This window comes from Hyaena hyaena, unplaced genomic scaffold (genome assembly GCF_003009895.1).
Source record: "Hyaena hyaena isolate Hyena2069 unplaced genomic scaffold, ASM300989v1 scaffold_325, whole genome shotgun sequence".
NCBI lineage: Eukaryota > Metazoa > Chordata > Mammalia > Carnivora > Hyaenidae > Hyaena > Hyaena hyaena.
Genome location: NW_024080957.1, coordinates 922,562 through 948,510, shown reverse-complemented (window position 1 = coordinate 948,510; position 25,949 = coordinate 922,562). Strand labels below are relative to the sequence as shown.

Sequence of the window (25,949 nt, the reverse complement as noted above, 5' to 3'; positions counted from 1 at the left end):
GTTTGACTTCCTCCCATAAGATTCTAATTCAGAAAGTTTGGGGGGGGTGGTGCTAGGGATCTGTATTTTAACAATCACTACAAGTGAGTCGGAGGCAGGTGGTCTCCACTATTGGACAGACATCAAGTGGATGAGAAATACAATATCCATATTGGCTATCTACACCAGCATTTTGTATGCTTGCAAAAATTTCAAAACTCCTTCTAAACAAGGCAGCATTGCTAATAAGGAAATTGAGGAATAGTGTGGTTAAATAAATTGCCCAATATTTACCATCAACTTGCAGGGTGAGCCAAGAACAGGAAAAACAAAACAAAACAAAACACAACCCTCTGAGGCTTTTCACACTCCCTCTCCCACCCCATTCCATGTCCTAAGAAAACTCTAGCAGAAAATAACAGGAGGGCCCTTAGACTATGTTGATATTGGCAGCAAAAGCACATCCAGTTATTCAGTCTCAATAAAAGAACATTTTTCAAATCTTTCAAAGCCAGCTACACTAAGGCTATAATGAGTTTACCTCGTTTTAATCTGTGCAGCCAGAACCACTCAAAGAGGGCAGGTCTGAACCCATCTTTGGGAAATCATGCAGGCATCAATATAAAGAAGATTTAAAGCCCTCCAGACATCTGGTATGACTTAATCTCTTGGTGCTTTCTGTATTCTTCAAATGTTAACCAGGTCACATGCTTACCCCCTTTTCTTTCCTATAGATAGACAAGTCAATTATCCAAATCCAGTGAGCCACGTATCACAATCACCTCTAAGTTTTCACAGCAGATTGATTAAGGAATTTCTCTCTCTCTCTCTCTCTCTCTCTCTCTCTGTGTGTGTGTGTGTGTGTGTGTGTGTACTTATCAATTTATTCCCCCATTTTTCCAGAACTGAGTTTTTGGTAGCTTTAAGACTCAAAATATAAGACAAATAAGAAATTACAATCAGGATTTTAAATTGAGAGATAAAATGAGGGACAGAGACAGAGGGAAAGAGGAGGAGAAAATCATGGACCTCCTTTTATCTAGTAGATGTAGTTCTAGAAACAAAAGGTATTTGAGGCTAATAAATCCTTTGTACTTGCATTATGATTTGGAGAGTGCTTTACTAATACCCTCTTTTCTCCAATTGGCGGTGGTGCCTAATTCTCCAGATTTCAGTTTCCTTACTCCTATCTCCACCTCTCTATCAAGTAATTAATAAATCAAAAGTAAACACAAGCATTCTGGAAAATTCCTAAGGAATCTTGGAACATATTACTTTTTAATGTCTAGATTCCTTTGAAAATGGGAGTCTTCCTGAGCTTGGATATCTGTCAAGGCCTATGTGAGAGAGGCCTGTGTCTATGTGAGAGTGTCCATAGGCTTTCCCTCAGGGACTCAGGTCCTGCAGTTCCAGTTGTCAGGGCTGCTGGGGGCAGGGCCGGAGGAGGCCTGGGGTTGGGACGTTGAGTAGGCACAGGAGCCTTTGCTCCAGGCTCGCTGGGGCCTCCAATTCTGGGCTCAGTGACTCTTCAGGCAGCATCCACGACTGTTTACCTGTAAAACCTCTTGTGCTATTTCTGCCCATGAGGATGCCATATTGTGAAAGCTTCTCCTTCCCATACATAGGGCCCTGATGAATAAAAATTAATATTTCAACTTGCACAACATTTCACCTATTCCTTCATTCACTGAACGGATACTTACTGAGCTTATCCTGCATGCCAGGCACTGAGCTGTCCCCTGGTAGATGAGGAAGTAAAGTCTGGCCTCTGCGCACAAGGAGAGTTTACAACCCGGCATCAAAATATGCAAGCAAATCGGAGGCCCTGAAGCTGGTGCGGTCTGTACTCTATACTAGGGGATCTGGCTGGGTGAGTGGGCACTAAAATCCAGCCTACCTTTGCCTATGCTCACCATGCCATGAGCCCTAACTCAGGGCTGCATTGCTCCACAAGACTACAAGACACCTTTGTCTAATTAATTCAAGAGATCCATAAGAGCTATTAGTGGCTCTGCACAAACAATTTTAATACAGTGAGTTGCAAGTCTGCTCGGAAGAGTCAGGAAAGGCTTTAAGTGGATACTATTTGCGCCAAGACTTGAAGGATTTGTAGGAGTGTAGGGTTTTTCTGGATAAACAACAAGGAGAAGGATGTTCTTAGCAGACCGCCCGGAAGTATGGGGAAACCATGCCTGAGAAGTAAACTTGAAGAAGTAAAAGTACTTGAGTGACAATAGCCAAGGCTAGACTATAAGCCGGTTGAGGAGGCCAGACCACATCAGGAAGTGAGGTGTCTTCATGCAAAGACCTTTCCATTTATTCTATAGGTGAAAGGTAGCCAGTGACTAGGTACGGGGAGTAAGATGTGGAGATGCCATTAAACAAAGCAGGGAATATAGGAAATGGGTGGGGGAATAGCCGATGAATTCAGAACTTGTAAGCAGCATGAAAATTCAAAGTTACCAATCACACAGAATGATAAAATTCAATTAAAGTAATCCAATGATTGTTTTGTTAGCCTAGATATATTTATAAACACAAATAAAGATAAAACTTGTTAGATTTATTAATTACTCATTTTTAAAATATTCATAATTTCTCTAATATCCCCTATTAATATCTTCTTAGACCATGAGATTTAGAACAGGAATTCCTGCAAAGACTAGTTCACAAATATTTGTGTAACCCATGGTGACACAGAATAATCTCTGACTCTCACCAGGTGTTCAATAAATGTGAATCCAGGGAAGGGAATTCTGGCCTTTACTGCCCCCACTACTCATTTGTCATATCCCATCTGGTGGCCAATGATGTTGGTTATCTGTTCATTTAAATATCTATTACTTTCATCACTGTTAAGGTCCACAGGGACAGAGATCAATTCATATCTACCACAAGGTTTTGCATATAATAAATGCATAATGAGTATCAGAAGGCTTTTGTAGAGGAAGTCTCTCTGCTAACTAATGCCTTCCAAAGTTTCAATAGGTCGCCTTGGTTAAAATGTACCTGGATCTATAAATACAGTGTGGAATGTCCTGCATCTGGGGATGATCAGCAGAAAAACTCTCCAACCTAAGCTCTAGGAACTTCTTCACCTGTAAATGAAGAAGACTACACACTTGTTAACTGTAAGAATTTAAACACTGTAGAAGAAAACTCAGAAGGGTTCCAGGATAAAAAGTCTTGGAGGTCTAAGCAAAATATAAATATTCTGGGTGGATATAGCACCTTTCTTACACACCTAAAGATACCAGGCCAGCCCTGAAGGCTAAATATTAGGAACAGTAATAATGGCTAAATTTAGGGGCAGCTGTGTGGTAAAGTCATTTAAGTGCCTAACTCTGGGTTTCGGCTCAGGTCATTATCTTGTGGTTCATGAGACTGAATCCCACATTGGGCTCCAAGGTGACAGCATGGGGCCTGCTTGGGATTCTCTCTCTGCCTCTCTCTCTGCCCCTCCCCTGCTCTCTCTCTCTCTCAAAATAAATAAACTTTAAAAAATAATGGCTAAATTTATTGTTTGATGTAGTAGACTTCATTTTAAGCACTTTGCATGTGTTTCCTCAGTTCATCTTCAAGACAACTTTGTGATGTGATTACTGGTATGTATCTCAATTGTTCAGATGAAGATATAGAGATATAAAAGCGACACTGGCCTATCTTGCCTGGAGTGGTCCACAGTCACACCCTGAGTTTAAGAATTCACTGAGAACAATATTCATTGAGTACAAATGATATGCCAGGACTCAGCACTAGGGACAAAGCCACATTCAATTCCAACAAAGTCCTTGTTCTCACAGGCTTATATCCTAGAGGGAGAGAGAGACAATCAATGAGTAAACCAATAACTAAACATAATGAATAAACTGGGGTATGTCTAATGAAGGAGATAAAGTGTGACAGAATGACAGGTGCAGTGGGGACAGTAGCCTGGAGGGGCTTTCGAGAAGAACAAGAATTTCTTGGCTTTTTCTTTTTTTTTTTGGTAAATGTTTTCATAAGAATAAAAAGCAGGGTTTTAAAAATGAAAAATGTTACCACATCTTTAAAAGTATTTTTATTTTTTAAAGTTCTAGTCCACCAGAAAAACAATCTCCCTGAGACACCCATTTCATTATTAATTCTTGCTTACTTCTTAATTTGGGTAAGCATTTTATTCATAATAATCTCTAGACACAGCCATTTTCAAAATGTTTTCCCCCTTCAACAAAACTACTACCCCAGCATCATTATTGGAGCTCTCCCAATCCTCTGACCCATCATCCTACTTGGCAAGAACCCTCAGAGATGAACATATAAACTTTCTACCATGCTGGGAGAGAGGATTTGCCTGCATTTTCCAGGCTGGCATGTTAGCATCCTGTCTGTCGGAATGTTTAAGAGCAATTGCCATAAAGTGAATTGACTGTCTCCTAAGTCCACCAGAGACCGGCGGATAGGAAATCTACAGAAATTCAAAATGCAGAGCTAACTACCAACCACAGAGCAGAGGAAGTGCAGTAATGTGCTCAGCCTATAAGCCTTTGCGGAGACACCCGTCTGCCTCCATCATTATTTATCATCTGGGTCTCTAGTTACTTCATTACCACAAGACAGAGAAAAAAGAGCCATGGATTCAACTTGTACTGGCTTCAGAGACAACCTTCTATACTTTAATACACTTTTTGGCTCACCATGTGAGTAGTGCTACCACAAAGTGAGACTGGGAAATCTGAGAAAATAAGACTCACATTTGCTTGCTTGAAAAGTTGAAAAGCCCTCAATCGTCCATGTCTAGAAAGGCTAAGATGCCCTCCCATTTGCCAGAACTGCCCACCCTCATTCTGTAGAGCCACTTCCAGTTCCCCAGGGTACAGCCTCTCAGGCCTGAATGAGATGATGACAGACTTCTTATAGAATACATTTTGTACGTAAGAAGGATACCCATCCATTTTGTCTCCACTCTGTACAAGGCCCTACTTTACATGTTAAACATTGTCTCACTAATAGGAAAAAGAAATCCATTGGGGTTGACCCGCATGAGACAGACCAGATCTTCAGCTCTGCGACTTAAACCTATTAGGAAATAGCACAAGAAATGGCTTCAGTGTATCCATTTCAATGATAGGAGAAATGGTCTCAGTCATATAAAACAATCTCTTCAGACTACAGCCAATCTTACAGATCTTTTTAACTCTTAAGCAACACCCCACATTTCATAAAGGATGATGACAATGTTATCAGTGAAAACATCACTTCTGATAAAACATATGGTCATGCATTTAAGTTCTTCTTTTTACATTTTTCCTCCAAGTGTACTTTCTCTGTGGAGCACATCTTCATAGTTACAGCAGTATGGTGGGCTTACAGAAGAGTCAGGATCAAAGGTTTAAAAGAACAAAGGAAAGCTACTCTCCCTAGCTTTCACATGCATTCTCTTACTCCCTTGTCACACACTCTTTGAGGATGGCATTGTTGTGCCTACTCTGCAGAGATGGGTCTGGCCTCTTGCTTAGGAGCAGAAAGCTAGTGCATCCTAGCTCTTCAATCTGCACCCATACCTCCCCACTAGATGAGCTCACTACCTGTGAAGCAGAATGGCCAAACAGCTATTTCTCCCTATCAGATCTAAAAAGTCAGGGCTTGTTATAGACAAGGTATGAAAATAGTCTGCTTGCCTGATGTGCTTCATATATCATCTTTATTTATGCATTTTTATAATCTGGGTAAAACCAGGAATCTAGAACTAGCCTTAGGTCATAGTAAAGAAAGGAAGAAACGATGTCTGTTGCCCAACTGTGTGTATGCAATGATAACGGAGAACAACATCACTTATAATGAGTCAGCACACAAACTTCCTGGAGCTTTCAGGGGGAAGTAGAAAGTGAACCCAGCCTGACATCCAAGATTTTCAACAACCTCTCAGTGTAACTACTTATTCAACCAAACCTAATACACCATCCTCTTGCTGGCCTTTTGCACATCAAGTGATCTGCCAGGTCCCAGAGTAGGCTGGTGGCAGAGGCAGGACTAGAACCCAGATCTTCCAACTCCTGACCTGGTGGTCTTTCCAATACGCTACTGCCTGATATATTTTACAGAAGATGGCGACCTAAATAATAATGGCGGCCACTACGAACTAGATGCGTACTCAGGGCCAGGGTCAGCAGTAAATGTTTTACATGAATGATTTCATTTAATCCTAAGAATTGCTGACCTACAAAGCAAATAAGGAAACAGAGGCTCAGAAAGATTAAGCAACTTCTCCAAGACGCTACTGCAGGTTAAGCAGCACAGCTGGAATGAAGCCCAGTCTCTCTGAAGCTAGGTCTCTTGTCTACATCAAATTACTTTTCTCTGCTCACCACGTTTGGTGAAAATTGAAGCGATTAAATGTGAACAACTGATATATCTGCTTATTGTTACAGTTTATTCCATCTACTTTACAAAAGTAAACCTTTATAAAAGTAGATTTCAAGAGAAACGTGGCACAATTAATCTGCTATTCCTGCCTCCTTACTGCTAACCCTTGAGTTTTCCAGAACGGTGCAAAGCTTTAGTCAGACAGTGTGAATCTGCTTTTGAGATACAAATATGTGTTTAAAGTGGGGGGGAGGAGGGATGATTTAGGTATAAAGAAAACATTTATTTAAATGATGAAGTTACAGTCTCCCAAACATGGAACATCAGGTATGCTGGGTAATACTGAGGGGTTTGGATATGGTGCCTGTGTTCACAGATTGAAAGGAGGCTCAGGCCATCTCTGAGCTTGCACTGCTCAATGCCATCTATCTCTGTATTTTCAGTGCCCCTCTTTTCACGTGTTGATGCTTAGAAAATAATTCTTAAGAAATAGTGTCTTGCAATCGCTAGGGAGAAAGTCTTGTTAACAGGTTTCTCAAAGTCGCTTGTAGTTAAGTAAAACTCAGGATGATGTCCTGGGGTACATACTACCATTGGGGAAGATCATTTAACCTCCCCAGATCGCGGGTTTGTTTTTTTTTATATGTTTATTTATTTATTTTGAGAGATAGCACGGATGAGTGGGGGAGGGGTAGAGAGGGAGAATGAGAGAGAATCCCAAGCAGGCTCTGCAGGGTCAGCACAGAGTCCTATGCGGGCTCCAACTCACAGTGAGATTGTGATCTAAGCCTAAGTCAAGCCTCAGAGGCTCAACTGACTGAGCCGCCCAGGTGCCCCGCAGTTTTATTAGTAGTAAAATGAGAGGCAATCTGAAGTCGTTTTACCTCAAAAATACTGTATTGTTACTGCTGATTACATACAGGAGTTCTAAAACCAACTCTCGTTCCATTCCGCTTTTATTCATTTGTTTCTGCCTTTTCTTTCGTTTCAGTTCCAGTTCTCCATTCAACCCCAAACACTTAGATTCGTAGCTACTACCTTACAAGCGCTTACATTTATTCGCAGCAGCAAAGCAATTTTTTTTTTCACTCCAAGGAAGTGCATTATCTTATTATGAATGAGAATGCAGTGCAGAGAGCATTCACATGGAACTAAGGCACGTATGATATACTCTAAGGAGGTACAGAGTACGCTAACATGATTTAATATTCTTTAGAAACCATAATGCCAATTTTTAGTGAAGGGATTCTAAACAGTTATTCTTATAAACTTAAAATGAGAGCTTCTGGGAACATCTAAATTAGAGCCACAATCATAAGAAGCACAGTGTGATGGCCAACATTGTTTTACTAAAGCTAACAAATGCTTTGGTTATTATAGCATTTTGTATTTTGAATAGGAGATATTTACCAATGATATATCCCATAAGGGGTTAATATCCAAAATGCATAGAAAATTATACAACTCAACACCTAAATCCCATAAGCAATCCGATTAAAAATGGGCTAAGGATGTGAATAGATATATTTCCAAAGAAGACATACAGAGAGCCAACAGACACATGAGAAGATGCTCTCCATCACTAATCATCAAGGAAATGCAAATCAAAACCACAAAGCAATATCCCCTTACACTTGTCAGGATGGCTAAAATAAAAAAGACGAGAAATAGTTAAGTGCTGACAAGGATGTGGAGAAAAAGGAATGGGGCCTCATGCACTATTGGAGGAAATGTAACTTGGTGCAGCCACTATGGAAAATAGTATGGAGGGTCCTCAAAGAATTAAAAATAGAAACACCATATGATTCAGTAATTCTACTACTGGATATTTACCCAAAGAAAATGAAAACACTAATTCAAAAAGATACTGAAGCATTCTTTATAATAGCCAAGATATGGAGGCAACCCATATTGACTGATGAATGGATAAAGAAGATGTGGTGCGTGTGCCTGTGACATGCGCATGCACACACACACACACACACACATACATACATGCACACAGGAATGTTGCTCAGTCATAAAAAAAGATGAGATCTTATCATTTGTAACAACACAGATGAACCTAGAGTATATTCTGTAAAGTGAAATAAGTCAAAGACAAATGATTTCACTTACATGTGGAATCTAAAAAACACAACTAATGAATAAACAAACAAAAAGCAGAAATAGACTTATAAATACAGAGAACAAACTTCTAGTTCCAGAGGGAACGGGGAATAGGGGATAGTGAAAATGGGTGAAGGGGAGAGGGAGATCCAGGCTTCCGGTTATGGAATGAATAAGTCATGGGAATCGAAGGCAGAGCATAGGGAATACAGTCAATGATATTATAATAGCAACATATTGGGGCAGATGGTAGCTACACTTGTGGGGAGCACAGCATAATGTATAGACTTGTCGAATCACTATTTTGTACACCTGAAACTAATGTAACATCATGTATAAATTATACTTCAATAATAAAAAGAGAAAAAGATATGTATGTCTGCATTTTAAGTAGCACCAGGAAGATCTTTTACTCCTCCATTTTGAAAGGTAATTAAAGATAAATTCATTTTAAAAGGTTTTTTTTCTGCTCTCCCAAACTTTTAATATAAAAACAGTAATTAATCAATACACGCATAAGTTAAAGGTCTCTCCTGGAACACTTGTGGTGACAGTACAGAAATGCTGTTTTCTTTTACCTGGGAAGAGCAGTGATTTTCCCCCATTTCTCCACACAGAATCTTCTTGGGCCATTACTTCCTCGGAGAGAAGCAAATCCTTCATAGGGAATGCTGGATGTGCCCGTGACAAACTATCGATCCAAGAAAACAGAAGGATAAAATGAAACCAAGAGACTAGCTGCTGAGAAACACATGGCATCATTCATGTGCAGGGCTCTTAGGGGAGAGCAGCTCGCTGGTGGGAAAGCCTGAACATGAAACTCCATGGGTGTGGGATAACCTAACACAAGAATTCTGACAAAGATCTGGGGAGCACTAAGGGAAGACAGTACATTATAAAGGATAAGGAGATGCAGAGGGTCTTAGTGGATAAAACCGGCTGTGCAGCTAACCAGCTCAGGAGACTAAACTGGGTTTATTTCCCATTATAGATTAATAAAGTGGGTTATTAATTAACCTAAGTCTGCTTAGCATCAGTCCCCGATCAACTTGAGGTGAATAAATTTGAGGACCAGATCCTTGATCCAAAGGAGCTAAGACCCAATCTACTTGTAAGGCTCTGCCTAAGCATCTAGAAGGCTTGCTCATGTTTGATATTTCTTTGGCTGCAATCAACCAGCAAATGCCTGCGTAACTATAAACACCACAGGAAAATAATGAGTTAGTTTCCCCAGTGTCTTTGAACTTCACTGTTATCTCAACTTTGTGGAAAGTTACATGGAAGAAAAGATTCTTTTTCAAAGACCTGGTCACTTCCTAAGGGACTGAAGGTCATTTTCTATTGCTAGATGTGCTGCCCTGCACAGTGCCCTGGGATCTTGTATTGAAGGGACCAAGCTGACCCGAAGGCAGGTGTTTTTCCTGGGATTCTTGGACTGGAGTTGGTATTTCCTCAAAATTCTAATGAAATGCTTGCATGTGGTTGGGGATGTTCTGCATAGCGATGGAGCCACAGAACCACACAATCAGAAGGGTCTGAAACAAGGTATCCCACATTTGCAGACAAATATGGGGTGTGTGTACTGAGTACTTGGCAATTATTAAAAATAGCAATTACAACAATAATAATATTAATGCATTAAAACATTAACTAATGGCATCTTACCTGTAACAACCTGAGTCGCTGTTCATTGTTGAATCTTTCCACTGCAGCCCAGAACCACCGAATTACAATATGATTGTCATGATATCCTATTAAACCAATCAGGAAAGGCCACATTACTTTGACTCTTCTATGTTAACATGACATGACACCATGATGTGTCGACAAAAGATCCCAGATATAAATCATCATCTTGGATTCTTTAAAGGGTGTTTATAATTTAAGACTGGGAATAACACTGTAAATATAATCACATGAGTGTCAGAAGTCAAACAAAACAATTCTCAATGAAACTAGGAGGTCTCTGTTTCCATTTAATGGTCAGTAAACAAAACTGGTGGAGAGAAGAACAACAGAGTTGCCATTTTAACCATTTTCATTTCTGAAAAATATAGTTGCTGTTACTGGAAGTGCCTACTCTTTTGGTCATTCATTTAAGAAATAATTTTCAAGTATCACTATGCCAAGCACTGTACTAAGCTTGGGAGTAACAGTGGCAAAGAAAATAGAACCATACAGGGTTTCTGGTAAAGGAGAGACAACGTTAAGTTGTTAATCAAATAAGTATACAAGTAAATATTTAATTGCAAACTATTTTAAAACTACATATAATGTTCATATTTTTAAATCAGCTTATTTTTTATTAATAAAAAGGAAATAGTAATTTTGTTACTTTAATTCCTTCAACTAATAAATCCTAAATAATCATTAACCTAAATGTTACTTTTATTCCATAGTTTAGTAGAATTTAATAAAATGTCAAAAGTATCATGCCTGGGTAGATTAAGGCAGTAAATGTGGATTCCAAAATCCTTCATTGAAGAAAACTAAGTTGAGAGAAGATGAAAGTACAACTGGTGATTCAAACCAATTAACTGACATGCTCAAGGTGCATAAAGCTACTCTCGTTCTGAGTCAGCACAAGTCCAACATAGAAGGTGGGTAAAAACTATTTTAATTTGAATTTTTGCTCACATGTTACAGTGGTTGTAGAATTTGGGAAAAAATGTTGCCTTACTGTTTAGCATTTGATCAATGATGCTAAGTGCCCTTTGGACAAGAAAGGGATCCAACTGAAAGATAAATATACTTAGACTGGACATGGTGATGTATAGGCTCCATGTCATTTGGCAGAGAGTTGTTATTTGGTGCTGAGCAAATAGTCTTCTCATCTATAAAATAAGTACATTGGCTCTTTCTAGCTCTTCTGATCTTATGAATTGGCCCCTTTCTGCTTTTCCTTTGCTCTTTGTGCCAAACCTTCTGGAGGAAGACAGCAAGTGTCTCTTCATATTCTGTATAAACAGCTGCCTAACGACCATATGGCAGGTGGCAGAGCTGCCTCTTCATTCAATGCCAGCTAGTTGGGTCAGCAAACAGCTGGGTATCTCATCCATTTCCCTGCCTCCCCACCCAGAGCACTCTCTTCCCAAGCAATTCATTTGGTAATATTTACAATAACCAAGGAATAGGGACTTGATTAGACATATACAGTGAATAAAGTTTACAATACATAATTATGAATATGGCTGATTTGATTAACAGTGTTGCTATTAGAATCTCCCTGGGTGGGAGGAAGAGCTAATGGTTTTGATAGTAAGGTTTATAAGTTATGTAGTATGCTGGAGAAATTGTGTTCTAGTTAGTAAAAAGAATTTGGTCAATACAGTTAAAATAACCAAGTTACAATAACCAATGCTGCATATGGGTTACACATGGGGCCAGTTGGAAAAGATGCATCGTAGCAATTGGGTTTCAGAAATAGCAGCAAGAGAGACTGCAATTTAATACTGCCTTTCAGAGAAAATGGGCGTGCAGGGCCAGCCCATGGCAACAGTGATGAGCTGGAAGAGCCACGAACAGGCAAGAACAAAAGGAATTTAGCAAATGTTAAGGTTTTATTTTTCTCCAAACTTAAAAAAAATTTAATCGTTTCAATTTACAGGTAACTGGAGATATAGATGTTCAGCTCTCAGTTTATTCTGCTAAGTGATTAGTTCAGTGCTTAAAGTTTGTGGTTTTTACTCTCCAAGTTCAGAAATACTGCTAACCTTACATTCTGAGTTAAAAAAACACAAACCAAAATCAAAACAAAAAACAACTGTTATTTGTCACGACTTTCTGAAGACTATCACACTGCAATAAATTTCAGAAAATGTATTCTTTCTTTGCTTAAAATTATGGGATAAAACTTTAACTCTGGATCACCCTCAGGTCTGTTTCTAAGCATACTGACTTAGCAATGAGATTTCAATGGCTTCAGTCTCAAGTGCTAATTGACAATTTATAGTGATCTACTGAAATGCCACATCTAAAGCTTCCCAGGCGGTGAACTGTCATACAATGCAGGTTTTAATGATTCTGATGGTAGTTTCCTTTTCAGTTGAACTTCATGCTTGAATTTAGAAGGGCCTGTTCAATAAGCTTCTTGTATTCTGAGAACCACGTCTTATTCCATTTATTTGTTTCAACTGTGAATTACGACTGATAAGTAGTTCAGTGAAATGCTTAACACTGCCTTTGGGAAGCTTAGAGGGTGTGTCGCTTCAAGTTTGAGAATGAAGGGAGAAGAGGTGGAGTTTGACCAGCTGGATGTAAGCTCCCTGGTGCTTCACTAACAACACCATAAAACAATTAATTAGTGTTCTTATGATCCCATTTCTTCACTAACAATTAACAGTTATGACATTCTCAGATGGTGTGTAAACAGTCCTTCCTCCACTTGATGGATGAGGTAACTAGGAAGAGAAGGGAATGTACCTTGCCCAAGGTCTCGGAGAAGACTGCGGCAAACCTATGATTATAATACAGAGTGCCTTGCCTGTCCTGGATTCAGACTCACGTGCTAACCATTTGCTTCCCCTTAATACGAAAAACTTAAAAATCCAGCCATCTCTAAATCACATTTCACCTCCTCTATATTCTGTGTTGTTTCTCCAGTCGCTCAGGTCGATTTCAGCTGTGCCTGCAATGACGAGTTCCAGTTCTCTTGCATCAAAAACAGACACCAGCCTGGCATCCACCACCTGTGGAGTAAAAAGAATGCAGGGCATGGCTTACGAGTCAGGAGAAATCTCGGCTATAATTAAGCCTCATCAGAAAAGGAGGGCACAAGGAATTTTAGGAATACTATATGGAAGTGCTCTATGTAGGCACTTTGAAGATTGCAAAGCTCTCGACAAATAGAAAATATTTTTAGTACAAGATAGATGAGATTCTCCTCAATGCAATTTTCATTTTATTTTATTTTATCTTTAAATTAATGTTTTATTTATTTTTGAGAGAGAGAGAGAGAGAGAGCAAGGGAGGGTCAGAGAGAGAGGGAGACACAGAATCCAAAGCAGGCACCAGGCTCTGAGCTAGATGCCAGCTAAGAGTCCAAAGCAGGGCTTGAACACATGAACCGTGAGATCATGACCTGAGCCGAAGTTGGACGCTTAACCGACTGAGCCACCCAGGAGCCCCTGGAATTTTCATTTTAAAACTGACCCCTGTTTAATCCAGTTTGTTTTTCTCTTTTAAAAAGATCTAGTGCTCCTCCAGAGGAAATCACATGGAGGAATTGTAATAACTCATTCGAACACTCAGATACAATCACTTCCCATATCAAGCATGAGATGTGATTACCCATATCGAAGCATGAGTAAGATGGATGACTTCAACGTTATTAGTGGTCATTAAGTCATGAAATGCTACTCAAATTCATCATTTTATTTCAAAGATCTCTTGTAAGGAGGCATGGAACTTTTTTGTGTTCTTGAAACATAGAAAAAATATATTGGAGTTTTTAAATTGAGAGTGCAATAGTACATACAACAAAAGATAAAGGGAACTATCTCACACAAATAAAGCACCAGAAGACAGACTATAGATTCACAGATATCAGCCTGCAAATCCCCACTCCCACTGACTGTCTTTACCTCGTAGAAGCCACGCACTAAGCTCTCCGTTTGCTGAACAACACCCCTCTCAATCCTCCATTTCACCATCCTCTCGATGTACTCCTTCTTATTCTTCTCTGTGACCGGGATATTGGCACCCCCTGGTTTTAATTCTCGTTCGGTAATCTGAGATTAAAAATCAAAACAAGACACTGAACATAAAGCAATACTCTTGATATTGTGAGAAAACTGCTACCAGTGAGCCTAAATCATCCAGCGATTTGCCCTTGCCCTGACCAGGGCTGGAGGCAGGTTCCCACAAGCAGTGGAGGTGGGGGCACAACACGAAGCCCACCCACACACCGATGCTCAGTAAAAACTAGGCACTGAGCTGACATCTGAAAGCCTGAGTAGTTAAAAATCTATATACTGGGAGCACTGAAGGTTAAGCTTTAAATCCTAAGTCTTTTAAATGAAAATAAATTAGCTCCAGGTTCTGCTCCAGTGCTACTGGAATGTTTGGCAAAAACATATTTTCACAAATTCCATTAGGGTTCAAAATCAACTACATATCAAAAGCCAATATTTAAGTAGAGATTTGCCTTAAGGAAGCAGAATTACATTTAAGTGAATGTTAAGTTGAGAACTTTTCCAAAACACAAAATTCAGAAGACCAGCCAAATATTAATGTGTAAATAAGAATACTCCTTATGAACCAGTATATAATTTTGGAATGAAATATTTTAACCAACCTTTCTACCAGCTTTGGAAACAAAACCATTTTTCAAACCTTCACCAAAACATCATTTCATCCCTCAGGTTTAAAACAATTTCCGTTAGGGGCGCCTGGGTGGCTCAGTTGGTTAAGTGTCTGACTTCGGCTCAGGGATGATCTCATGGTTTGTGAGTTCAAGCCCCGCGTCAGGCTCTGTGCTGGCAGCTAGCGCAGAGCCTGGAGCCTGCTTTGGATTCTGTGTGTGTGTCTCTCTCTCTGACCCTCCCCTGCTCATGCTGTCTCTCTCTCTTAGAAATAAATAAAACATTAAAAAAATTTAAAAAATAAAACAATTTCTGTTCTTAAACACGAATGAGAGTTAAGTACAAATGCCAATTAAATACTGTAATATTCAACTCTGGGGTAGCATGGACTTTTAAAAGCTATATTTTATACAAGGCAATTCTAAAATCTTATGTGGATATTTCAGTTGGAAATTAAAAGATTGCTTATAACATACAAATAGTTACCACAATCTGTAAATTAGACCATCTTACTCTACAGTTGGCATTAAAATAATCTTTGTAACCAAAATTATTATAACTGTACTTAAATGGGGGTTGAAACCATCTAACAAGCCACAAATAAGTAAGCAGATGATCTTAGCTCCTGAATTAATTCTTCTTCAACCAACAGCCTTTAATTACCACACTTAGTCACCAGGGATTCACATACACAGACCTGCCCAAAAACTTCTTCATTCACAGTGAATGTCAGGTCCAGGATGTCATGAATATCATTGTCTTTCATCCACTGCAGGCTCTGATGGAACTCTTCATCAAGGTATTCTAGATCACTCAGGTCACACAGACTAAGATGACAAACAGATAGAAGCATATATGTAGGGATGACTGTTAGGAAAACCCCAAAGACACAAGGAAAGAAACTAAGAATTGAAGACAAGAACAAGGTCAACAAAATAGGCAGTGATTTCTGGGATGTTCTCAGTCAAATTCAGTAACCAAAGTAGCTAAATAATAATAATAAAAATCTGCTATATAAGATTTAAAAATTCTGGATATATAAAATGTCTTAAATCAACCAGCTTGTCCTTTCTTCTCCAGACACAGAACTGGGGTACAAAGAGTGGCTGCCATTTACTTAGTCATCCACGACTAATGCCAGAGCAGGCACTGGACCTCGGGTGTTGACAACTTGAGTCCCATATTCTTTTGGCCATGTTATACTACCTTCCAACATTGTTCTCCTAGTTAGATATTTTTGGTATGTTTCTATACTATACTTTAACTTTGTTACTTTTTTCAAAGACTGTATTGTGTGATCCATATTCACATATGTCTCCTTTTTCTTCATGGTTTGCTATTCTTTCCATGTTTCTGAAAACAGCAAGCCACAGAATCTCTCTACAATTATAATAGTTTTCCATACTTCTTTCCTTCATTGTGGAGAGAGGATCTGCATATGATGGAGTTATGATTATATAGCCCTGTTTTAAGCTGGTAACAACTAATTTGCTTTTGTTGTTTTGAATTTTCCTCCCATCAGCCCATTTCAAAGGTCATTTTGTTTGGTTCAGTATAAACATTAGGCATCAAGGATGTGCCAGACATCTTAACAGCTACTTGATAAACAGTTACTGCTCTCAAGGGGCTAAAGGTCTAGTTGGGGAGACAGGCACACAAATAGGTCAATTAATATAAGGGGATGATGATAGCCTAGGGTGGGTAACACATAATTTGTGTATTTCTTGTATGTATGTTACACTCCAATTAAGAACAACAGACAAGGTAGATAAATGGAGCTCTCACAGCAAGAAAGCAAGACTTCAACCTGGAGATTCAGGAAAATCTTGTTGGAGTAGGTAATACCTATATCAAGATTTGTAGGCTGTTTAAAAGCTAGAGAGGTAAAGGGGAGACAGGAAAAAGAAAGGGAGGAAAGGACAACATTAGCAAAGCACAAGGGCATGGAACATGCAGAATACTCAAGCATACTGGTGGCATCAGAGAGTTAATCACAAGATGTGTCTAGAGAAAGCTAGGAAGGTAGCTGGGACCAGGCTTTGAATATCATTCTAAGGACTGTGGTACTTCAGAACTGCTGAGAGATTTTTAGGACAGGAAATGATATGATCATATGTGAGATATGATTTTAAATTATTCTCTGGAGATCGCAGTATAGAGGATTCCTTAAAATGGGGGTGGGGAGAGGGGCGGTTCTCATTAGATGGTGGAGACAATCAGTAGACCACTACAGTAATCTGGCCAAAATAAGTTAAGAGTTTTATTTTAAGAGTATAGCTATTAAGGGTGGACAGAAGAAGATGAATTTAAGAAGCATTTAGGAGGTAAACATGGGCATTAGTAAATGGTTTCACTGGGGTATAAAGACGGATATCAAAATAAGGGTGGCGAATGAACTCATGTTGCAAGCCGGCTCTGAATAACTACCAGTCTGGAGGACTATAAGTTGGAAAAATTCCTGAGGCCAAAACGAATTCAGTGGGGAAAAGTATGATAAACAATTTGTAAACTACAGCATGGCTGTGGAGGGAGCAGTAGGGAAAAGTAGAATCTGTGCTGTGTATCTGCCATCGTTGTGCGAGGGTGACTCTCAGTTTCTGACTGGTGACCTGAGAATACTGGCACCATGAACTATGACTAGGCACATGGGAGAAGGTACATTTTTAGGCTGAGGAAACTGAGGAGTTGAGTGTTTCACCATGCTGATTTTGAGATGCCTATGAGACATGCACATGCACATGGAGACATTCAATGGAATGTTGGCCACATGAACCTATAACTCAAAGAAGATTAAGACTAAGGGTGCAGATTTGAGCCAGTAGGAGAAGAGACAGGTGTAGAGATTTTTCCTCTGACAGCACATAAAAAGAGAAAAGTGGGGGTGGGAGGGCCGAGAATAGAAACCTCCAGGAACACCGAGATTTAAGGGGAAGTCAAAAGAGAAGCCCACGAAGGAGACATAAAAATAAAAGGAGAACTGGGAGAGAATGGTGTCAGGGACCCCAGTGGAGGAAAGACTCAAAGTAAATGGGTAGGGTTGGGGGTTGGAGTGGTCAACAGTATCAAAAGCAGTAGGATGAGGACCAAAAGATATTCTTTAAAAGCTTTTAAGGGTTACTGGTGGGAAGGAAGCCAGGCTACAATGTGTCGAGGGCACATCCGCACAGACTACTCTTTCAGGAAGCTCATAAGAGAAGATGAGAGAAGACAGTGAAATGGGAAGGTGCAAATTGGACAAGGGGAAACAGAGAGGGAAATGGACAGTGCCCACTTGCCCAGGGTTCCCTCTGCCCAGATGCCAAAAGGGAGGAGAGCAAAAAGTCTTCCTACCTACCCTCTTATGAGCCCATTAGAAACAGTTTCTTTTCATTTGTAGTCTAGGCTTCCATTTTACAGAAAGCAAGCACATGACCTCTGTCAGGGAATGAGCTGGACAGAACCCAGAAATCATTCTGTGCTTCCTCATTGCAAGTTTGAGCTACTACCCCCTACCAGACAGATGCCTTCCCCTGTTTAGCCTTGTAAACGACTACTGATTATAGGACAGAAACTGTTTGCTCTACATTTTACAATAATTGCAATCTTTCATTGTGGTAACCGTGAAGAAAAAGTTCTGTGAATGCTAAATTCTCATCTTCCATAATAAATTACTATCTTGCATACAGGGAGGTCTCAAGAAAAATGAGAGCCTGCCCACCTCTAGCACACAAACAAACAAAAAATAAGACAAAAACAAAACAAAGGAGAATGAAAACTTGAACCAAGAGTAAGCACTTGAAGTCTGCATAAAGCAATATATAAAATGCTTCTCATAAAGGATAGGGGGCTATGAGTCACCAAGACTAACCCACAACTATTCTATTAATAATCGGCATTAATACCACAGGAATTCCAGTGCTGTATTTGAAGTACAATTGTTTTGAAGAAACATGTGTTGCAACAAATGAGAATAAATTTTCTGGAATAAAGCAAAACTAAGACTTTAGGGGCAAGACAGAAATAAAGGGTTGGGAAAAACACAGTGACCGTATTTGAAACTGTGTTAGTTTCAGACATCTAAGTAGATAAATGACACTGACAAAAGGCCCTTTTTTAATAAAAGAAATACTACATTCTTACATATTAATTACACAAGCAATAAAAATACTCTTACATTCTGAGAAGAGCTTTATAAAAGGGCCGTGTGAAGAAGGCATCCAACAAATACTGGTGTATTAGTGCAAGACCAAGAATTCTACCACTGAATCGGAACCTGTGAAGAAAAAGCACAAGACAGCTTACACGTCGTGGACCAGTTTCTAAATGGTTCTATCTGCTTTCTAGAATGCCTTCCAGCTCTAATCATCTAAGTTTGCCCAGGACTGATTGCTTACTGGGTCCATGAGTCCAGTGTGCAGTGGAGCCTGTGTCTTTATTAGGCCAATATTCACATTTACTTGAAAAAATCTGCTTCACTCTGTTAATAATTCCTTTACCTCATGTTAATAATGTCCACCATGTAGCACCCCACATGGTCAACATGAATTCCCCGAGAGCATGTCAGTGAAATTTCCCCAAGCCACTTCTCAGAGATGACAGAATGAGACTGGCAGTGGTGGGGAAAATGTTGTCCCCTTCTAGTTTGCTCACAAGAATATTAGCAGAATTTCTCTCATACAAACCCACTAGCAATCCCCTCTTGAGGAAAAGCCCAATCTCAGAGTGAGAAAGTTCCTATTCCTGGTCCTTTACAAATTCCACTCCAGATGGTAAGTGTCACCATCCAAGAATTATGTATGTGGACATTTGGGGGAGTTTCCTCAAGGGACATTCTGTTCTCTAAAATTTCAAGGCTCAATACTATTCTGAATCACTTTGGAAACTTTACTAAATATCAGTCATGATTGGATTTGCTGGGCTGTACACTTATTTTCTCTTTCAAAAGTATTCAAGTTTCTACGTCTTTGAAAGTCTGAGGCCTTCCAAAAGTGTAAATCCACACTGAGGTGCATATAGTTCATCTGTAATTTTAGTATTAGATAGCCATTTTAAAGTGAATGTCAGCAGCTTTGTTTTTCTTTATTTCCACCTAAGTTAGCATAACTGTAATAGCTAAGGTTCAGAGGACTCCAAATTGTAGCTCAACGGAGTTAATTTGAAGAATAAGTCCTAAAAGTTAATGCCCTCCACCCACCAGTATCAACCTTCAGGACTTGAAGAAGAATTTTTCCATGAGTCCTACTTATGTTCTTTTTTGTTGATATTACTTTAAATAAACAGGAACAAGCCAAGAGGGGTTATGGAGATATTTAAAGTGTATAAATGCACGGATTAAAAAAATATGTAAGGATGTTTGGAAAGAGTGCAATTTAGGATTTTCAGAATAAATAATCCCCAGAGGGGACTCCTACACCAGTCTTCCTTGATGATTTTGTGTGGAAAATGTAGGAAAGGAGCAGTCCGTGGCTACAAATTTCAATAGCTACTAGGGTAAGGGTCACTGCTGTGACCCTGAGTCCGTGTCCTTTTGCCAGGTTCTCTTCCGCCATCGGCTCCTCCAGGGCACCGCGCCCTCCCTCCCTCCTACTAGAATGCCCTCATCACCCCCAGCCAGGGTCCCAGCTGCTCTGCCCCTGCCCCAGTGCTGGCAACTTTCCCAAGGGCTGCTCTAGAGGCTGCCCCACCTCTGGGTCAAGGCCTTCTCCCACTTCATCTCAGAGCTCAGAGATGCCCAAAGGTGCAGAGAGGAATCGAGGGATTTTGCTGGGAACCTAACATCATCTGGAACCTTCTTTCAATGGGAAAAAAAACCTTTTGAATTCTACCCTGCTCACTTAAAATTGCTCTTTTGGAATATATTTCTTCTCGGTCTTTTGGCTAAGATTAAGTGTGGAATATAATCTATCCCTAGCTCGAAGCCTGCCTGCATATTTAAATTTGACAACAAAAATAAGAGTCAAATGAAACTGAAAATATGATTTTCTCCAAGGAAAATATCTGTAGGAGAAATATGGATTCCTATAAAAACTACTATCACAGAAAATCAACTGAAAAAAGTGTTGGGGAAAAAATACTTACCATTCATGGTGATTGTCTACAAAAGCAGACATGGGACTTATTTGTACTGTGTATGTGTCATTAGCTGAATATTCAAATAAGCCATAATATGGGTTAAAGAGTTCTCTGGATACGAGGAAGAAGAACTCTCTGGAAGGTCCGCTGTAATCCAGCCTTTAAAAAAATCCACAGAAAGAATAACCAGTTATTATTTTTTTCTATATATTTATTTTCTACAGAGCTCAACTTTTTATCGGACGGTCATTACAAGTCTAATTGCCCCCATATCTGGACTATCCAGAATAAAGTGAATGATCATGAGTCCTGATCTTATCCATCTCTGGACCCAGAACAGCACGATGGGCATTTATATGAAGCATATCCAAGGCTAAAGGTACACATCAGAAAATGGGTGAAAATAGGCAATACGCCAATAATTTGATTGCATATACACACACATATAAAAAGGTAAATGTTTTCAATGTCTGGGGTTATGGAGAAAGGGAGAATACATTGGGAATACTTAAACTGGGCAAAACTAGAGAGTATCAGCTACCCACATGCATGGGACACGGAGTCCTTATGGATTTCTGAAACATTTTAAAATGGGAGAAGAAAGAGACTTTCACGAATCGGTGAGAGGAGAGTACAGATACAAGACCCCCTAGGGAGATCAGAAGCCAAAAAAATGGAATGACTGGGTTCGAATGAAAACTTTAAATTATAAAACACCAAGGAAAATTATAGACAAGTAAAATGAGGGTGTCTAAAGCTTCCTAAAGGAAAGAACCCAGAGAAGAGGCTGAAAGTCTAGCACCTGAAATAACTGCAGTGTAAATTCCATTTTACTTAGAAAGACATTAGGGTGAAGGTGAAGTATGAGAAACAATTGTGTTAGCTTTGAGGAATGACAAGTGGCCAACAATGCTGAGAGTAAAAAATGCAGCAAAGAGGAGTTTGTAATAGAGTGATTTGATATGCTAAATTTAAAATGAAAAATATAAACTGCATCTAACCCATGATTACAAAGAAAGGAGGGAGTGCTGGAGGGGAACGGGAAGCTGGGTGTGGGATTTTATAAGATTTCTATTGTTCACTCTATTTTTTTTCCCTTCTGAAATTTTCTCCATGGCCATTACTGCATTTTTTAAATGAAAAAGACAGAAAAATCATCTCAGTCTTGTGCAGTGATGGGACTGTGTGATAGAGAAAAATTACTTCTATAGGTGGAAGAAAGAGATGGGATATTTGTAAGAAAAATAAAATGTCTTTTATAGGTCTTTGTTGAAAGTTTAATAGAATTTACTTAGAAGGTACTTCAGCTATTCACACACTGCTTTCTCAACTTTTGCCATTGGTACTGTTAAGTGTGCTTAACACATTTCATTAAATCAACTTTAAATGTTCTTGCTTTTTAAGGTAGCCTGTTCTTACATAATACTTATGAAATTATGGGGGCGCCTGGGTGGCTTAGTCGGTTAAGCGTCCGACTTTCGCTTAGGTCATGATCTCGCGGTTCGTGGGTTCGAGCCCCGCGTCGGGCTCTGTGCTGACTGCCAGCTCAGAGCCTGGAGCCTATTTCAGTCTGTGACTCCCTCTCTCTCTGACCCTCCCCTGCTCACGCTGTCTCTCTCTCTCTCCCTCCTAGAAATAAATAAAACATTAAAAAAAAATACTTATGAAATTATGATGTGATAGCTTTATTTTTTCTAATACACATTAAACTATACATAAATATTTTAAAAATGTCAGTTTGTGTAAAGCTAAAATCATCTCACACATCTCTGGTCCTCATTGCACTTTGGGAAATATGAATGTAGACAGGAAACCTATGTGTGCAGAAAAATGCTAATAACATAGCACACGCTCTCAGAACCCAAGAGGTCTTAAGGTGACATGACGGAGTTGCTCTTGAGGCAGCTAAATCTAACTGTGGCTACCAGGTGAACACCAGCATTGGTGAGACTATGTAAGAGTACCACGGGGCTCCCAAAGCAGCATGTGGGCTGCCTCCCAGGCACAATGACGCAGAATACCTCTCCGCATGCTAAGGCCCCGGCAGCTGCCTGTGGCTTCCTCCCTCAGTCTGACTTCTTGGTCTCTGACGCCACCAAGAACAAGTAGAATACTTCTACTTGAACGCTCTTCACATACTTAGAGGCTTTCACATACTTAGATGCTATTTGAGTATTCACATACTTAGATGCCTATTATATTTTGAGTATTAATCTAGGTGTAAATATATAAATTTTTTGAGAAGTAATTTTCTTTTAAAAATTTTTTTAATGATTGTTTTTGAGAGAGAGAGAGAGAGCAAGCAGGGGAGGAGCAGAGAGAGAGGGAGACACAGAATCTGAAGCAGGCTCCAGGCTCTGAGCTGTCAGCACAGAGCCTGACGCAGAGCTCGAACTCAGGAGCTGTGAGATTATGACCTTAGCTGAAGTCGGATGCTCAACCGACTGAGCCACCCAGATGCCCCAAGAAGTAATTTTCTATACAAACTCTTAAGTTTAGCAGTTTTTGAATCCCTGGTCTCTTCACCCTCCACCACTCTTCAGCATGGCCACGTCTTTCAATCTCCTCTCAAGGAAGGACTGGGAATTCCCTTGCCACACTGGTCCTCTGCTCTGGACACTCTCCAGGGTGTCAAAGTCTGACCTAAGGGGTGGTGTCTAATACTGATAACAATACTTCAGGTGTGGTCTTGTCAGCACAGAGCTTAGAAAGAGCCCTTGTCCTCTCTTCCTGGACACTCTTTGCTAATGCAGCTTAAAGCCACCTTTCCTTGTGGGACAGCTGCTTTACTTTGTTGACTCATATGTGCTAGTCATCAGCTCAAACCTTTCACCTGTGCTGCTTTAGCCCAAGACTCTCCCATCCTGTCGGCATATTGCTGTGTCTTTTTAGGACCTAAGTACTAGACTTTACACTTCTTCCTACTAAATTTCTCTTTGCGAAGCGTAGTCCATGTCCAGTCTACCCTGTGGATGCAAAACATCCCTTTAAATTTCCTAGTGACGGTGAATTTCATCAGCAGATCCCTACGTATTTTCAGAAATAGAGAATGCCAATCAAAGGCATCTTTGAAGTCATTTTGTCCATCGTCTCATTTTACTGAAGAGAAGACTGAGGCTGAAGGAAATCACTGACTTGGATCAAATGAAAGCTGCAGGGGTGGCTCTAGGTCTTGACACAGGTTTTCTGACCCCACATTATAATGCTCATTACTCCTTTCAGTCTACCAGTCAGTACATTTAAAATGTTATCAAGACTAATAAAAACATTGCTTATAAAGCAGCAGTCAGCAAATTATGACCTGAGTGTCAAATCTGACCCATCCTCTAGCTTTATAAATACAGTTTTATTGGAACACAGCCATGTACATTTGCTGACATGTTACCTGTGACTACTTTCCTACTATAGTGGCAGAATTGAGTTAAGTACAAGAAATGTATGGCCTGCAAAGCCTAAAACATTTACTATCTGGCCCTTCACAAAAGCTTTGCCAATGGAGAATGAAAGAAAGGAGGAAAATGCTTCTTTATTAAAATACCTCGCTTACCATAAATCTTCATCTTTAGTGAAGATCCCTTCAAGGAAATAATGACTGCAGTATCCTAGGGTGTATGAACCTTAAGAACAGTCACAACTACGAAGTGTGAGACCGTGAGTGAGCTCTGGTCTGCAGTGGTCCCTGACCTGGAGGCCCTTTCAGATACAACGGAGGCACGCGATGGGTAAGGGCCACAAGCAACTGAAACATGAGTCAGTTTTATGAGACAGTTTTCTTACAAAGAGACAATTGGTCTAAGAAAAACAGGTTTATAGCTGCTTAAAATTAAACAGAGGCATTCAGTTAGAAAGAGTAGGTCTCCTTTGAGCTTCAACTCTCAGTGTTTCCATAATACTATGCCTACCAGAGTGTATTATAATAACCAGTTTATTATAACCTGTGCCTCCTCTGTCCGCACACCTAGGCTGTAAGCATACAGAGAACAGGCACTGTGTCTCTTTCTCAGTCTTGTATTCCAAGTACTTTAGCGATTTACCACAGGGGACTAGTATCTATTGTTGAGTCCATGAGTGGAGTTCCCTGATGCTCTCTAAAGAAAATCAACATAATTTACATTGTTATTTGACAATCTAGTAGAGTGAATAATTTTGCACAAGTTTGCCTTCAGGTGGTAGATTCATTCAGTGATATTAACAGAAGTCTGCCAATCCCTAAAAGACAACTCAATTTGCACACATTGTCAGAAATCACTCAGGTGAGTTCTACTTAGAAAGCTTGATGCTTGTCCCCCTCCAGCTCTCATGTCTTCTAATATGGTAAAGTTGTTAAAACAACAAGAAGGGACCTCACTGATGGGTTCTTTGTTTACGATAAGAGCTGCTTCTGGCTAAAGATAAGGAGAGCGGTCCCTGAAGTGTTAATGTGAAAAGTAAAACTCCTTTTTCTCCCTTCCAAGAGAGAACAAAGCTGATAATAATTCCTCTAGGAGGAAAATGGATCTTCTTTAAATGGTCAGGTTTTTATCTGCTGGGTTTTTGTTTGTTTGTTTGTTTGTTTGTTTTTTAACTCTAGCTGCACTGATAGAGCCACTGTCAAGCCAAGATGGTTTTTGGAATTTGACTTGATTATAGTCCAAAGCTTAGAATGCATATCTGAGGCCAGGCTATAGCCTACAAATGACACAGGTGTCCCTAAGTCCCTGAGACATGCCTAGCAGGGCACCTTGTGCATGTGCCCCCTGCAATGCCTTCGCCACCTCTTTCGTATAAATAAATAGTTAATATGACTAATACCACAATGATCATTTGTTACATTCCTGTTTTGCCAGTTAGGTTGGTTCCACAGCTAAAGGCTTGGCACGGAAATACAGAAACTCCGGACAACGGGTGTGTAGCCACTGAACAGCTGCATCTGAGGGCATTTCGGAATACGCACAGATGTCTTTACGCTGGCAGTGTGGTTTTGAGCCCGTGAAGCGCTGAGAAAGCATTTTAAACACCATCTTGTTGCTGGGTCAACAGCACCCAAGTTGTCAGTGGCATTCAATCCTTGTTATAATAATGAATTTCATAATTTTATTCTCCTGTTCTTTATTTTCAACTAAAAATTACTCAAAACAAAGTATTCCAACGTAAGTAGGCTACTGAATGAAGGAGGATAGTGGC

The 25,949-nt window shown here is 39.8% G+C and overlaps 1 protein-coding gene and 1 long non-coding RNA gene across 2 annotated transcripts in view; one reads left to right on the top strand and one right to left on the bottom strand.

Moving 5' to 3' along the window:
• Positions 1-25,949, bottom strand: part of HECW2 (HECT, C2 and WW domain containing E3 ubiquitin protein ligase 2) — a 232,044-nt gene that overhangs the window by 7,843 nt on the left and 198,252 nt on the right. The window contains exons 21-27 of the mRNA XM_039248971.1: positions 20,793-20,945; positions 18,889-18,987; positions 15,433-15,562; positions 14,016-14,162; positions 13,007-13,121; positions 10,099-10,184; positions 9,012-9,124 (exon numbers count right to left, since the gene is read on the bottom strand). Coding sequence (XP_039104902.1) covers positions 9,012-9,124; positions 10,099-10,184; positions 13,007-13,121; positions 14,016-14,162; positions 15,433-15,562; positions 18,889-18,987; positions 20,793-20,945 — 843 coding nt within the window. The remainder of the gene's footprint in view (positions 1-9,011; positions 9,125-10,098; positions 10,185-13,006; positions 13,122-14,015; positions 14,163-15,432; positions 15,563-18,888; positions 18,988-20,792; positions 20,946-25,949) is intronic.
• LOC120242981 lies at positions 5,938-9,650 on the top strand. Its single transcript, XR_005531192.1, has 2 exons — positions 5,938-6,244; positions 9,051-9,650. It is a non-coding gene; the product is annotated as an uncharacterized LOC120242981 (long non-coding RNA).